This window comes from Necator americanus, chromosome X (assembly GCF_031761385.1).
Source record: "Necator americanus strain Aroian chromosome X, whole genome shotgun sequence".
NCBI classification, from domain to species: Eukaryota; Metazoa; Nematoda; class Chromadorea; order Rhabditida; family Ancylostomatidae; genus Necator; species Necator americanus.
The window spans coordinates 29984126-29999838 of NC_087376.1; the positions used below are offsets into that span (position 1 = coordinate 29984126).

The 15713-nt window shown below is 37.1% G+C and overlaps 2 protein-coding genes across 2 annotated transcripts; both read right to left on the reverse strand.

Moving 5' to 3' along the window:
- Positions 1-6442: 6442 nt before the first annotated feature.
- On the reverse strand, positions 6443-10625 carry RB195_025907 (uncharacterized protein; the record flags this gene model as incomplete). Its single annotated transcript, XM_064214248.1, has 15 exons — positions 6443-6487; positions 6577-6687; positions 6749-6914; positions 7081-7181; positions 7316-7399; positions 7473-7618; positions 7689-7814; positions 8104-8191; positions 8571-8715; positions 8791-8952; positions 9021-9103; positions 9611-9690; positions 9780-9882; positions 9961-10064; positions 10568-10625. 15 exons carry the CDS (start codon positions 10623-10625, stop codon positions 6443-6445), a joined length of 1602 nt encoding a protein of 533 aa, XP_064070129.1.
- Positions 10626-11988: 1363 nt separating this feature from the next.
- Positions 11989-14380, reverse strand: RB195_025908 (uncharacterized protein; the record flags this gene model as incomplete). The annotated part of the gene is made up of 2 exons (XM_064214249.1): positions 11989-12182; positions 14215-14380. 2 exons carry the CDS (start codon positions 14378-14380, stop codon positions 11989-11991), a joined length of 360 nt encoding a protein of 119 aa, XP_064070130.1.
- Between the last annotated feature and the right edge of the window lie 1333 nt (positions 14381-15713).

Below are 15713 nucleotides of genomic sequence, written 5' to 3' on the forward strand. Positions count from 1 at the left end.
ACTGCTTGAATAAAGCAAGGTTTCTGAATATAATGCTTCTGTATTGCTGCATATGAGGTACAAGAAATTTTATTGCAGTTTTTACCCAGATTGACGACGGACACTACACTTCGTAAATCGTTCAGTTCAATATAACATTTGCCGCTCAGCTACCTGACAACTGTGAAGCACTTTTTCGAAATGAAAAAAGTAGTAATAAGATTAATAATTCACTGGGAACTTCCATATTTTCCTACATTTCCTCGTTTTTATGTAAATCGCGAGTGTTTATACTTTCTAGTTCAGTGCCACGTGGTAAAGAACTACGTTGAGGTGATAAATGAGCAGAGCAGATTCGTTGATTTTTGCAAATTATTTAATAGTCCAACTCTCAGGCTTCTTTTATCCGGAATTACACAAATTCTTGCTCCAGTGGGAAATCCACTGTAATTATAGGCTCCCACAGTTATTGATCGATAGCGTTAAACACTATCGATCGGCGTATTTAACCATGCACTCAGTCCAGTCACGTACAATGGCTGTAAGGCAGAAGGGAGCAGAAAATAATCTATGGTGGAGACTGTCTACAGTCCTCACAGATCAAGACAGCAGCGATGTGAAAAGATGAAAGTGAGTTAACCAGATAAAAAAAGACTCGCTTAGCTGCACGGAGAGTTCCCAAAGCAACTTCCCGCACGGAAAAAAAACGATGATATGGACATTTGTTTCCCGGAATATCAGATGAATGAACGAGATGATAGTTCGGAAAGTCCCTAGTAAATGACCCAAAAGTTGCAACGATAAACAAAAAGCAAACATTCGGCACACTTCTTTGAAGAATATCATTATTTCTCCTGACTGAATTTTTTTTTGAAAAAACATATTTCTCCTCGCTAAAATTCCTTCAAAAAAAAACATCAATGTGTACATAGTATTTCAAGTGTTTGAGATATTCGTGGCAACGAATGCGGACTTCATGAAAGAAGCAAACAATTCACCCTACAATTCCCTACAACAATTCTTAGGAGCATTCAAATTTTGAAATTTTGTAATATTGACATCAGTTGAGGACAATGAAAAACTGTTTTTAAAAAAATAATCCCTGGCCGCTGCAATGAAGAAGAGAAAAAGAATAATCGTCACGAAATGCGGTATAGTATATTGAGGTTCACTTCTTTCTATTTTTCTTTTTTCCTTGATTGTCCTTGTTAACCGAACACATACATATGGTTGTTAAAAAATTGTTTACAAAAACGCGAGAATACTGAAAGTAAAAAAAAAATCAAGACGAAGGGAAAGCGTATGAATATAAGCGAGACGCTACATTCTTGATGTTCCTTGAAGGGCATCGTGGATTTAAAAAAATGATCTCTGGACATGATTGCATACTTTAATTACATGTCAGCATAGCACAGGAAGACTGTACTTTTTGTTAATAAGTTCGAAATTTTAAGAAGGAAAAGTTTCAATATATTTCTAGTTTCTGTTGAGATAGGCCAAAATGCTGCAAAATTCTATATTTGCATTTTTTGCTATAATTCCAGCTAGATATTTTTTTTTTGAGAGAGAAATAGCAACGAAGAACTTCTACCGTAACCATAGACATCTTGAAGAGAACAGAAATGAGATGAATGTTTAGGAAAAGTTTTGCTCATGGGTTTTTCTCTTAAAGAAAACCCATGAGAAAGTACATCTGTTCAAACACTAATTTGTCAAGTAAGAACACAGCCGATTCCATGTAGTGTAATGAGATTCTGCAAAGAATTTGCGTCACTGTCCAGAAGTCTATTATGCATGAGAAGGCGACAATTACAACGCTACCGCCGCCGGCGAATTCCACGAAGCTGACTAAATCCGTAGAATATTACTGCTCTCGATGCTATTCATGTTCATTACCGAGAAGAAATTCGCTTCTCTTTGTGTTTTTCGCTAAGATTCGGAAATGGAATCAGCAATGGCCACTACAGGAAAAACAATTCCAACGAATTTTTCTGGCATAATGTTACGACAAATTGAAATCTTCTCGAATAAAAAAATATGTTAATAAGCAGTTTATGTCGAGAAAAAAAAAACAAAATCACAACAAACGAAATAGAACAACATTAAGTGTTTTATTAACAAAATACAGCGTTCTTTTACGATATGTAGCTTCATATACCAGTAATTTTTTGCGACAGACAATTCTTTTTTTGAACCAGTTTAATATTTCTGTGCTTCTGCACCGTTTTTAACACTTATAATCTTTAAAAATGGAATTAATGAGGAAAAACCAAAATTTAGAGTTCTTTTAAGGATAACATGACGCACTACTTACTATTCTAACTACTCACTACTCTAACTCTGCTTCTCAAAAGTAACAATTCCATCTAACAGTAACAGAATTCCAAATCCAGAAAGAATGATAAATAAAGGCTTTCATCACTAGATTACCGACAAAGTTAGCAGTTTTGTACAGAAATGATGAAAATAGTAGATTTCAGAAGCAACTAACGCTAGCAAATATTATGAGGAGATAATATTTGCCTTATGACTCAACAATACCATTGAGTTGTATGGATTTTAAAAAAAAACCAAGTATTATACAACTAAGCCAAACTTCGAGACGTTTTTTTGGACATTATAAGCTAAAAGAATTATTCGAATAGTTCAGGAATTTCTGATTTAAAAGAAATCGATTTGTTCCAAATCAAATCGTGTGTTCCAATCACAATACATAGTAGTAGATGGTTAAGCGATTTATCTAAGCCTTCCAACTCTTTTGCCGATGTACGTGGGGAAAATTTAAAATACGTTCCTTAAATTAACTTTTCTCGTTGCGGCCACACGTTTGTTCAGCTCATTTCAGCACTTCCAGACAAAAAAAAATAAAACACATTTTTCCAGCAATTTTGCAATTTTCTGCACTGCATTTCTACTTTTCTGCTTGTTTTTTTTTTACTTCGCATATTACGAAAATGAAAGAAAACAGATTGTGTCGTATGTTCAAACAGACACGAAAAGGGAAAATGACGAGAAACTAGCGAATGTTTGTGATAATTTTCCTGGAAAACCTCGAATGGATGACTGCTTTCAAAAATAACATACTCTGAGAAATTTCATATTATAAACAACTGATCTTGTTACTATTATGTGAACTAAAGTTAGCTAGTAATGATATTTACAACAAATAAATAGTATTACAATAACTGTATTTTCTACATTATAAAATACGTGACTTAGGATTAGGACAGCGTTTGTAATGAAAAAGTGCTGGAGTTGTTGGTGTTCAATATGTCTGGATAGACTGTAATCCAAAGGGTTAACTAGTAAAATTAGACGGAAATACATGTTTATAGCACATTCGTAGATATTCAGGACATTCAATATAGGAATATTTCAGAACCAGAGAAATAAAAACAAAGTCCACAGGTTACTATTCCATTTTGGCATTTGGTCGGCCTTTTCTTAATTTTGTAACTTACGATAAGCATAAATAATAACTTATCAGCTGAACCACCAAAGTTATACCTTGACCTACCTACTACCTCCGTTATCTTTCAGAAAAAAAGCTAAGCTGTACGAGTAAATCGAGGGTTTACATTTTACGAATATATATATATATATATATTTAGTCAAATTACAATTTATGCACATTCTCCTAGAAATTATACTTCGGCAAGCAGAAACATCGTGAACATTCAGCAATCGTCCTGTTTTCGTTAAGATAGAGGAACGCTTCGACGTTGGTTGATTGGTTCAAGGATTACTGCAGTTTATGCGGAAATTTAGACCACCATTTTCCTCATAGTAGCTTCTGCTCGGATATGAAAATCCAGAACCTCAGAAATGATCATATAGCTTCAAGAAATATATCTTGACTGCCTTCCGCCAAAAAAAAGGAGCCTATCGTTAGTATAGGGCAGACTAAGTCTCTCTCTCTCTTCTCTCATTCTACAGTAATCTTGAAGCAATAACACTGACAAAACTGTTACACTTTATACATATAAAATGACTGAGCACAAGTCTTTTTTTAATTTTCACACAATGAAAAAAAAATGGTTGGAAAAAGAATGGGCGAATAAATGCAACGAATAGTAGTTTTGTCACAAATAATTCCAAGGATCAATGAAAAGAAATTTATGAAAACACATTTCCATAACAAAATCAGTCAAGCATTAAATCAAACATGTCACGAGTTTCCCAAAAAAAAGTGACTCGAAAACAACTTATAACGATCAGGTACCAAAATCTTACGCAAGTGATTTTTATCACTTGCCTCACCACCCGGATATCATGGAAAGAATCCGAGGTGTACCAACAGATCACAAGGATGGTTGGACCCAACGCATTTACAGCGTTCCATAACTTACTTCTTCCTGTGAAAAAAGTTACGAATGCGGTTTCGAGCAATTCTGAAAAACAATGTCAACCATTCGATAATTGTTGCCCATTTTTGATTCAACACCTGCTAGTACAGTAAATCAAGTGAATCCAGAAAAATATCATGACTGGAATTCACACCACTCTTTCTAATTCGAGCACTATTGCAAGTGAAGGTTGTGAAACTTTGTTTTCCTTCTTAACTATATGTTGACGACTTCCCAAAGATACCTGCACATCTAAAAAAGGGCAGCATCAGATCCCTTCATATCAAGCAGCAGCCTCTGAATACCTATAAAAGAGGCGTTTCAACTCCCATTGAAAACCACATTGCACGGATTTTAGACCTTGGAAGTCCCTTCAGCTTCTATTCCAAGCCTTTTTCTCGGATAAAGGATAAAGAATAAAGTGCACAGCGTTCATCAATCCCTCAGGGGATCTGCCTACGCGCTCAACTTCAACTCAGACTTCGTTTGCGGTTTATGATCGCGTGTTCAGCCTTACAATGACTTGGGAGCGCCAGCCGATTTGCCAACTGAGGATGGGATGAAAAGCTTGGTTTGCACTAGGGAGGATTCGAAAATTCGATTGACATCGAGCAGCCACTGCGGACCCTCTTACCAACTACGCTACACCGCCGCGTTTCTTAAAGGCATCACACCACGAATCTGAGGTGGATTTCAGGTAGTGTATTCTTATAAGGGATAGTAGACTATGCAAAAGGGAGTGATTCCGTCCATTTCTTCCTAACTGCCGTAAAAAACGGACCGGAAGATGCGGCGTCGTATAAGGCTAGCGCGCTCCATACGAACTCCCTGTAGAAAATAGTGCGCCAGAACGCCTGAAGCCGTATCTTCCGGGCCGTTTTTTACGCAAATTAGCAAGAAATGGACGAAATCACCCACCTCTCCTCTATACGAACACTAAACCTGAAATTTGTACCACCTCAGATTCGTGAGGTGATGCCTTTAAGAATTCTGGTCGAAACACGGTGCACCACCCATTCCCCTCATACATCTATTCGGCGCAGAATGTGTTCAACCGGTTAGAAGCGATGCTGGTTCGATTGGAGCAGAGCAGGAGGTTGCGTGTCCCGAGTTGGAAAACAATGTTACTTCGTGGAGTGTGAATCCTCTAAGCTGTGAAAAATTAATGGATGCGTGAACGAACGTCTGACATCCATTACCATTTGTGAGATAACAACGAAGGCAATCCAGATGTTGATCAATGTTTTCCTTTTTATTTAGATTAGATAGAATTCACAGGAATCTAGAGCTGAGCTCAAGATACATCATAGGCATTTTGGAAACCCATTATGACATGAACTATTTTGACAGAAGACCATCAGAAAAAAAAAACGGGAAGAAAACGAATAGTCGAACACAAAAAAGTTGAAAATAGGAAAAGGATGTAAAAGTGCCAGTACGTTAGTAACACAACCAACACTCAAATAGTCCAGTAAGATATAGGAAAGATGAGAAGGTGAACAAAAATCGTACAATGAATGACATCTGCACTGAGTCTAGTTCTGCTGGGTCTCATGTTCTAAAAAAAGGACAATAATGAATGAAAGGTACGACTGAAAGTAACTATGAGACACGATTTCATTATAAAACTACAAAATAACGCGGGCTTAATTTCAAATAAATCAGTTAAAACAAAAATATGAACACGAGCATGAACTAGTCGTAAATAATCAAAATTTGCAACAAGAGATACGACATGACAGGTTTGCATACTACTAACCCACAGCAATTTAAGAAGAACATGTAAGTTATACAGAATAACCCGATAAAAACGCTGACAACACGCCAGGCTCGAGCTCAAAGGCTAAATCTATACGCATATATCGAATAAATTAAAGTTCAAAACAAATAAATAAACAATGTCTAAAACCATGACAACAATGTGACTTTTGAATAAAACATTCACAGAACATTTGCTCGCAAGATTCACGGATGAGCGCTAGATCTTGATGGAGAAGGGAGGTCTCAGGAAAAGAACCAGCGAAATTTTCACCAACATACGGAGAAAACAGGACGACTGACTCTGAGGAACTTTCGAACTCGCGACCACCTAATTTATGACGGATTGGTATAGAAGACTAGGCAAGACGGTTTTTGATATGACGCACATCCAGGAGAATCACCTTTAATTAGTCATTATTCACATGTTTTTGAGAATCACTAATCGAAAGGGAACGGAGGTACGGAAATATATGAATAGATTTAAACTCACTGTTCCGTCACTGGCACTTGCTGCTACTTTTTCACCTCGGGAATTCCAACTCACTTCAAAAATACCACCTTTACGTTTCTCCCCTACATAACTTTGAAGTAGTTTACCGGTCTGGAAAAATTCACTTAAAGAGAGAGAATCAGCAGATATAAAATAGAAGGGTAGGTTGAACCTGTATATCCCAGATGAACACAGATCGATCGAAACATCCCGATGCAACATATCGGCCATCAGGGGAGAAGGAAACAGAATACACTGGATCGTTGTGACGCGAAAGGGTCCTAACAAGTTCTCCACGACGAACATCCCAGAGACGTACGGTGTGATCAAATGAAGCACTAGAGAACCAATATAGCAGAGGAATTAAGGCTACATCATAAGCTACATAATGACTACGAAGATTTAACGAAGTTCGAAACCCTACGCAGCTTTTACAGTAGAAAACAGAATTATGTTTTTTTTTTTACTAATTATCTTCTTACGAGTTTACCTTCTATCACTTACCTAGCAAGCATATGTCCTAGAGGACTCCATCTGATCGTATAGATTTCCTTTTCGTGCGCCTTCCAGTCATACACGGGTTGATCCTCTTGGAGAGACCAAATCTAAAGAAGAAAGAAGCTGACAATGCAAAATAATTCTAATAGTAATTCAAGTTCAAGTAAAATAGTAATTCATCGAAACAATAGAGAAAAACTTGAGAATTGCAGTACTGTAGTAATAGTGAAAATGTGATCACCTTTAACGACATGTCATCCGAACACGAAGCCAACCTATTCGAATGTTGATCGTACTTGATAGCATTTACTTCATTTCGATGACCCTAAATTGACATTTAATCACAGCTAATCATGTAGCAAGTGGGATACCACCGAAAAAAAAATTGAGCTACTTACGAGATAGGTACGAATAGGTTTGTCGCAACCCAAACGACTGACGTGGATTGACTTATCCGTAGAACACGATGCAAATGTATCGTTTGTAATCCAATCTACGTCCAGCGCAGATGCAGTATGAAAGTGGAACTGTTGCACTTGTTGACCTTAACAACAAAGATTACAGATAAACAAAAGAAAGCTGGTAAGAGAGAATTTCGAAAAAGCAAAGCAAACCTTTCACTGCATCCCAAACTATGGTTGACTTGTCTACCCCAGCTGAGAGAATATAATCTCCTTTGGCATTCCATTTCAATGCAAATATAGGACCTTTGTGAGCACCAAGTGTACAGCGGAGTCTTCCTTAAATATTACGGGAGTACGCTCCATCACTTAGGGATAATCGAATCAGAGAGCGACAAAGGAATCCAAAAAAGATCGTTTAAGAAAGCGGTCAAGGGTTCTCCTTTAATGACAAATATACTCCATCTTCACATTTCTACTGGTTACTAAAATTTCAAAAAAAAGTGTTGGGATACAAGATTATCTCAAGGATAAATTGGAGACATATATCTCATTTTAAAGAAGCATGCTACGAAAAGAGCAGAAGAATTTAAACGTTTCAATTTCAAGAAATAAACTCTCTAAACACCTTCTGCAGTCCAGATCCGAGCAAATCCATCATAACAGCCAGTGGCAAGAAGATCACCCGCAGCATCCCAATCCAGACTAGTGACGTCCTAGAAACTAAATGATGAGAAAATGGAGGGTTGATGTGTTATTCTTTCATCTTAGCCGAAAAACAAACGTTGGTAGACTCGTTCAAAAGTCAGAATTTGAATATTCTAAATAATATATACATGAAGTTTGAATATGTACATATATGAAATACGTGGGACAATAGAAAAAGGGCACTCGGGCGGTCGGACATTTCAGGGAAGCCACCTCTCAAACATGCGAATCAGGCAGGACAGTAGGTGAAAACAACAATAGTTCTCTCGAAGTGTACCGTAATCTTATTGCTTTGGCTGCGATCAAGGTTACCCAGGGTGAAATTTCTGATTCATATCCAATGTGCGAAATTTTTGAAATCGAGAACGGATGCAACTATGACGGTACCTTGTTTGATGGTTGTTGAGCCTTTTCTGACTCTCCGGATGTGCAATGTTTCAAAACTTTCGTACGGGCTTCAAAATCTCTAGATGGAGTAGCAGGATTTTCAGAACCAGCCAAATTCCAGATCCTAGCCGTTGAATCACCCGACCTTAAAATTAACTTTTTGACGAAAAAGCGGAATGTGAGACAAAATTGTTAATGGGAACCTCATGAACATACTTACCCAGAAGCCATTAAGTCTTCCACTGGATTCCACGCACATATAAATACCTCGCTACTATGACATTTCAAGAAACGGACTTTATCTTCCGGAAACTCTAAAGCATCGGTATGACGTACGCCGTTAGAATCTGTGGTGGCGCTACGAGGAGTTGCAACGTCTGTCCTGCAGAAATCCAATCTATTCGCGAACTTTCGATGAATAACTATGAAAAAGGAGAACTGAGGACATACAGATTGGAAGCTTGTTGAGCCGCTTGTTGTTTCTTTCCGTGAACTCCAAGCGTAGTTCCATTATTTCGAGAAGGTGATGTCATCTAAAACTAAAGAGCTATGCTTGGGTGATAAAGATTGACAATGAAGATCATTGGCAAACAAAGAGCATAGAGAAACCTAAACCACAAATATCGGTGTAATAAGAACACGAGTGTTTTCAGAATTGACTACGATGATAGTAAGCTCTTAATCAAAATCTACAACCTTCTTTTTAAGAAAAATGTCCAAGAGGAATGATTGTCAGAGTAAATTAAAGAAACGTGCCGAAAGACAAGTAAAAAAAGCAACGACGTGTGCAAATAGCCACAATCAAATGAGACTTATCTGGAACACTGAATAACTTGAATTCAAAAAGATTAGTAATGGAGGATAGATTTCTCTAATTACTTCATGATGACCTCAAATCTAGTTAGAATAAAGAAAAAACAGAAAAGAAAATACAAAAATATATGTGTGACAAGCGCGAATTTCAGTGGAATGTATCCGAATGATTTTGGGACAACGTAAAATTTTCCTGAACTAAATTTTAAGAAAAAATCAGAACCTACCCCAGAGGTAGTTGTGGTGTCGCTGTTTGATGGAGCCGGTTGCGCGATTCGAAACTTGTTAAGGGGAGGTTCGACCATAACTGAAACCATGAATAACGTTCTTTTGGTGGTTTTTTTTTAAATTCTGCAAGAAGAGCGGTCATAAATCAAGAATGCTGTAAATTCTAACCAGCTTCAATCAGCCCAAGAGTATCAGTCTTTTCTTCGAGCAGTAGAGCATGATCAGGATTCGCCATCGCCCGAAACTCTGCTTCAGCATAGAAAAGACCACGCTAAATTAAAGAAGTTAAGTAAATCAAGTTGAGCAATAAATGAAAATATCCACCAAAAATCTATTTTAAATAGTGCACCTGCACCATCATTACTAGCGCTCCTGATGCTACTTCGGTACAGTCAATATCACTGTCTAACAGATTGGATTCCATGGAGAATACATACGCTGAATGTTCGAATCCTGCAAATAAAAAATCCAGAAAGACAGATCATACTGCAAAAAAAAAGAAATAATAAAAGCACCGATGTGAAACACTACTAATTTGAGGATCGCTTAGAGTCTCAAAAAGAAGAAATCAGGATGATTCCACGTTCACCTACTTCTACGCACAATCACTGTCTAACTGAGCAAAAATGATTTAAACACTGTTTCGAATTACATATTTAAATGAAATATATGTAATGACTACAACCAAGAAAAACGCTGGCATTAAAGTAGGCAAACAATGAAAGCAAAACTTTGTAAAATAAGAAGAAACTCTTCAAGAAACTATCTATTTTAAAAAGTTAGAGATGGGACACGGGTAAATGTAGGTCCGAGCAAAACGGCTTACTCCTTTTCGCAGGAAATAGAAAGTGAAGAATCGTAATGTATCCCACATTTCCATGACACTACATCACTTTTCCCATGAAAAATAAAGAGAGAAAATAGAATCGACACGTACAATGAATATAAACGCTCACCTGACTCTGTCAGATAACGCCAGACTATATAGTTAAGCTCGTTGCTGGAGAAACTCATGATGAATGACTGGAATAAGTCGAACCAGAATACAGATCAGATACTTTGGATTCTCCGCGCGATATCCATGCAACAGCCACCCTGAAGAGGAAACAACGTTAATTAGAAAATACAGATTCACAAAAACGAGAAGGCAACAAAAACAAAAGAGTGAATAGTACAAAAAACAAAAACCAAGCAAATATTTAGAACGGTGTTATAGCAGCAAATGAAACATAAGACCGAACTATGAAATGATGGAGAATACACCCAAAGGAAAAAGGAAATTTATCGATTTGAGGTATTTGTAGGACAAATTCAAGTTGAAGTTGTTTCAATTTAAATTGGGATTTGGAAACCATCGAGGAAGATAACTCTCGAAATTGATAAGAGTCCGGTAAAAATTATTCTAAGAAAAAAACATTTAAACTGATAGTTCCTTAAGAAACCATGGCTTTGAAAGAGAACAGTTAGAGGATTCCCGTGACACAGTCTGTTACAACCGAATTTACACAGAAAATCATCCTAACGACGTCAATGTTTCCTTTCATTCGTTGTGAAATAAAGTGGGCTGAGATACGCATGTTTTGTAAAGAAAAATTGTCGTTGGAGCAGATTTCTTAAAGAAATCCCAACCACAGTGATTTTAAATACTTTTATGTTATCGCCTAACTGTTAGAAGTCATTCTTTCCTGAACGAGTAGCTATATGATCGACTCCGAAATGAGAAAAAACTTGTGGATTGTTCGTTGGTCATAGTTATTGATAAGAGGTGACTAGTAAATAACATAGGAGTTAAACGCATCAGAGAAACAGGGTAAAGCAAAAAAACGCATGACAACAGCGGGTTAGAGATGCAGAGTGAGGGACCGACAAAAATAAGTGAACACATCGAATCGCGCAAAGAAACGTCTTGGATTCCTTTTCGTTTTCCTTTGCATTTAAATGACTTTTTGTTCCGGATCGTTTTTCTTCGTACTTCTTGGATTTGAAAGGACGATATCATGGACATTGTAGACTGAAGAGACTGAAGAGATTGGTCGATTTGCTGTACATTATTGTGTAATATTAAGAAAACTGGTATCGGTGGTGTATCCACCGTTTATATCTGTTGTCTGAAGTTTTATATGGCAGAAATAAACTATCGTATATATGAACATACAAAATTGGCTTGTAATAGAAAACGAGAATAAAAACGCTTAGGCAAACAGGTTCTACAGAATAAAATGAATTTGATTAAGCAGCTATGAAATGAATTTTTGAGATGGGATAATTCAAGATTCTGTGCACTAAATAAACGAATACAGGTTCTTTTTCTATAAAGTTATAACAGTGTTTCTCCTAAATCTTAAATAATACGCCTAAATAGAGCAGTAAATCGTCATTACGTAGTACTTCCGTTTAAAACATTTAACCGATCTACTGGAGCACTGGTGTTATTCTGAAATTGAGGAAGCGGGAAAGAAGGACATGAGGAGAACGAGAGGGAGTAAGGAATGAAGAGCGTACGAGAGAAACGGCGTCGTCGGAGGGCGGAGGGTGATTGCAGGGAGGTTGGTAGCGTGTTGAGGGGACCAACTAAATTGCTTATTCAAAATGCTTAATTGAGAACAATTAATAGTAAAATGAGGAAAAATTAATGAATACAAGAAAATTAAAATTACTATGAAAGAAAGGATATACTTCATTATCGTATACAATTACTAGAAATTTAAAAAATATACATTGCTTTATTGAACTATATCTAAGACAAGGATTTATTTCTTAATCACATGACAATAGTAGATAGATGTATTGATTTACTTTATATTCACATTTATTTCGTGAAGAAATTAAACTATGATGCTATTCTGCATTTATTTATTCATCATTCACAAGATTCCTGGACAGCATGTTACAGCTTGCAGGAAACCGTAACTAACCTTAAATAATATTAATATTCAATAGAAAAAGCTTGCAGCATTTGCAGTTCCGAAAAAAAAACGCAGGGAAAAAGAGAAGATAAGTAATTTTGCGAAAAAAAGGCAGGACAGAGGGTAAAAGCACACCTACAAACTGTAACTAGAGAACGACCAGATTAAATACTAGTCACAAAATTACTTTATTAACAACAATTAAGTAACATTTTGAAGAAAAAATAGTATTGTTCAAGTATTTCGAATAGAGATCGATAGGATAGCAGAAAGACGCAGAGAAGTCATACGGGGGGTCGACGGCGCGAGTGAGAAGAACTGATGTACGGAAGAGGCCACGCCTCGATTCTGACCATCATCACTACCTCATCGCACGTTTATCCGTGAGGGATTCTGAGTGACATCTGCTCATTTCATCATCAACGATCTTTCTTAGCAAAATGAATAATTACAGATCGACGGTAAACCATGCGGTTAATCTCCAGTTATTTATACTATTTATATTTTATATACTACCTACTTCGTATATTTTTGCTTATTTTATATTCCTTTTCAAGGAGAATATATCCATGATATTTGCCGTCAACATTAATCAAAATTAAGAAAGGGATCTTTGTAACTACCTCGCTGTCGCCGAAGATATCTCCACTAAGTTTATGGACACTCCAGCTCACTCATTTGTGCTGCGACTGCTAGATCCTTCTAAAAATCCGTACCACCTACAATGTATGTGCATTTTTTAAGGAAACATCCACCATTACTCCATGCCTGCCATCGATTTCGCGAATCATAACCATGTGATGTCGTTCGAGTCGGGTTGTTTGTGTGCGAATGCAGAATATTTATGTTACTTAACGGTCGATGTGAAACTTAGGCATTTTGCCAATATCCTATCAAATCCTCCGATAGAGGAACAATGCCGAGGAGATTGCGGAGAACTTTTTATTCTGGATAAGAATAAGAAATTGGGAAGGGATCGGTTCCATGCGTTGTACGCTCCTCGGAGCGCTAATATGACTGTCGTGTGGAGATTGCACAGAACAGGTTGCGGCGGACACGTGCTAAAAATCGTCGTGCGATGCAAAGTTGGGTGAACTGTTCGTTGCACGATTTTGTGAACTTAAAAAAAAACAACCATGCATTATCGTTAACACAACATTTGTGGGTGGTTTCTGAATCCAAGAGAAAAATATTTGATATTATGTCATTCTCATAACAAAATAATCAAAATAAAAACAAAGATCCGGAAATGACATGAAGTAAGTGAAAGGACAAAAAGTCGAGGAGAACAGTGAGGTATCTCGTCTGGAAAATTGTCATCGTTCATCGATCAACAGTCTGGAAATTGGTCAACCTAATCGACGTCGTTGTACCCTTTTGGACAATTTTTGTCGGACATTTATCGCACCAGATTTACGAAATCGACGGCACATTTCTATGTTGTCCATGGATTCTGGTTTTTTTTTTTTCTAACATTTATGTATGCTAATATCATGCAGAACTTATGTGAGCATCTTTCTTTATGATAAAAAAATTGAAGTGGTTCTACTGATAGGAAAGAAATCACCGTAATTCTATCCATTATGAAATAAATAATATAATAATAAATAATATGAGACATGGATCACGACAAATAGACGTAGCAGATAAAGCGTGGAAAAGTCTTGGTCGAGAAAAGTATCCTAGACTTGTAAAACCTCTTGAAGGTGTTCGAAGCCGGAATAAAGCATTTATTTCACCGCTTACGTCCATCGTACAGTATACCATTTCATAATCGTTGCATATAAAAGTGATCGGGCTGATATGAAGGACGTAGGCGCACACACCGCCAGCAAATTTCCGGCGGATCACATTTCTTTTCATTGTTCTTAGAATTTGAACTCATATAGTGTTTCTTCGAGTGTTTGTGACCAATGTTATTGATGGCTCTGTTATTCGTCACTGAGGTGGGGTTTTCTGACCATGCTTTCCTGAATAGTTTCTATTACAAAAAGGAAGGCTTTTAATTGATAAGAATAGAAAGAAACTCCATATAGTAGGGTCAAAACGACATGAAGCACGGTCCAGCATGGTCGACGTGGGACCATCGCGAATTACAGTGATGAGTGGTGCTGGCGAGGGTCCTCACTCGATCCTAACCGCTACGCTCTACCGCACCGCTTCGAACACATTCGCTTACAACTTCGTGCGTAGTAAGAAAGGCTAGGATAGGACTTACAGGACCATACAGTCCTTCGTTTTTTTGCTTATATCGACACTGAGTAGATCGCAGAGGATTCGAGTAGAGGGAAATGAGAGTAAATTCTTGAAGAGTGAAGAGAAACAGGAAGAGATCAGAGAAATCAGTCTCACTCACCTGATTTATGGACAATCATTCTACAGCTAGTTAATTAGTAATCCTCTTGCGAAAAACACTTGTTGATGTCAATTTTAAAGTTATTCAAGAGAAAACAGGTCCGTATCCACATCCATCCTATTAATGTTATCATGAAATTATTCATCACTAGTTATATTTCAGAGAAGAGGAACCGAAAAGTGTCCGCGGACAGAGAGATCAACACTGGCGGCAAGGGCACACGAAACGTGGAGAGGCGGTTCCCACGTCTCCCTCAAACTCATGGATTTTTTCTTTGCGAAAGTTCAAATTTGAATCCAGCTTGTTCTTCGAACAATTAGGATCATTTCAATTTAATCGCATCTCAGATTTGATCTTATAAGCACAAAAAGCATTGAAAGGATGAGAACAAACGTGTTCCTTCAAAACACCTGTGTGTTCATTGGTTGAGCTATGTAGATGGTGTGCAGATTACTCGTGGAACTTGGTCCTGAAGATATCCTGAACTATGTCGAAGGCAGTGTTTATAACTTGGCAAAAATTTGATAATATTCGTTCAAACGATTCCTGTCAAAGAAGAGAAGAAAATGGAACTATAAAAAGAAAAAAAAAAAGAAAAGGGAATTACAAAAAGTCTAGATTAAATAACCTCTTCCTAGGGATGATTCCCATGCTCAATTTGATACCAATCTTGTCATTTTATTTTCTTTTTAATCTGTTTCTCTGGTTGCAGTACACTATCTTGCTACTTTTCAAAGTTATCTTTTGAAGCTTGCGATCGTCAAAGTATTTTACTCGGAAAAGGCAGAGAAAATCAAAAAGTGAGGTCTGGTCTCATTTTTAGATTTATTTCACAATCCT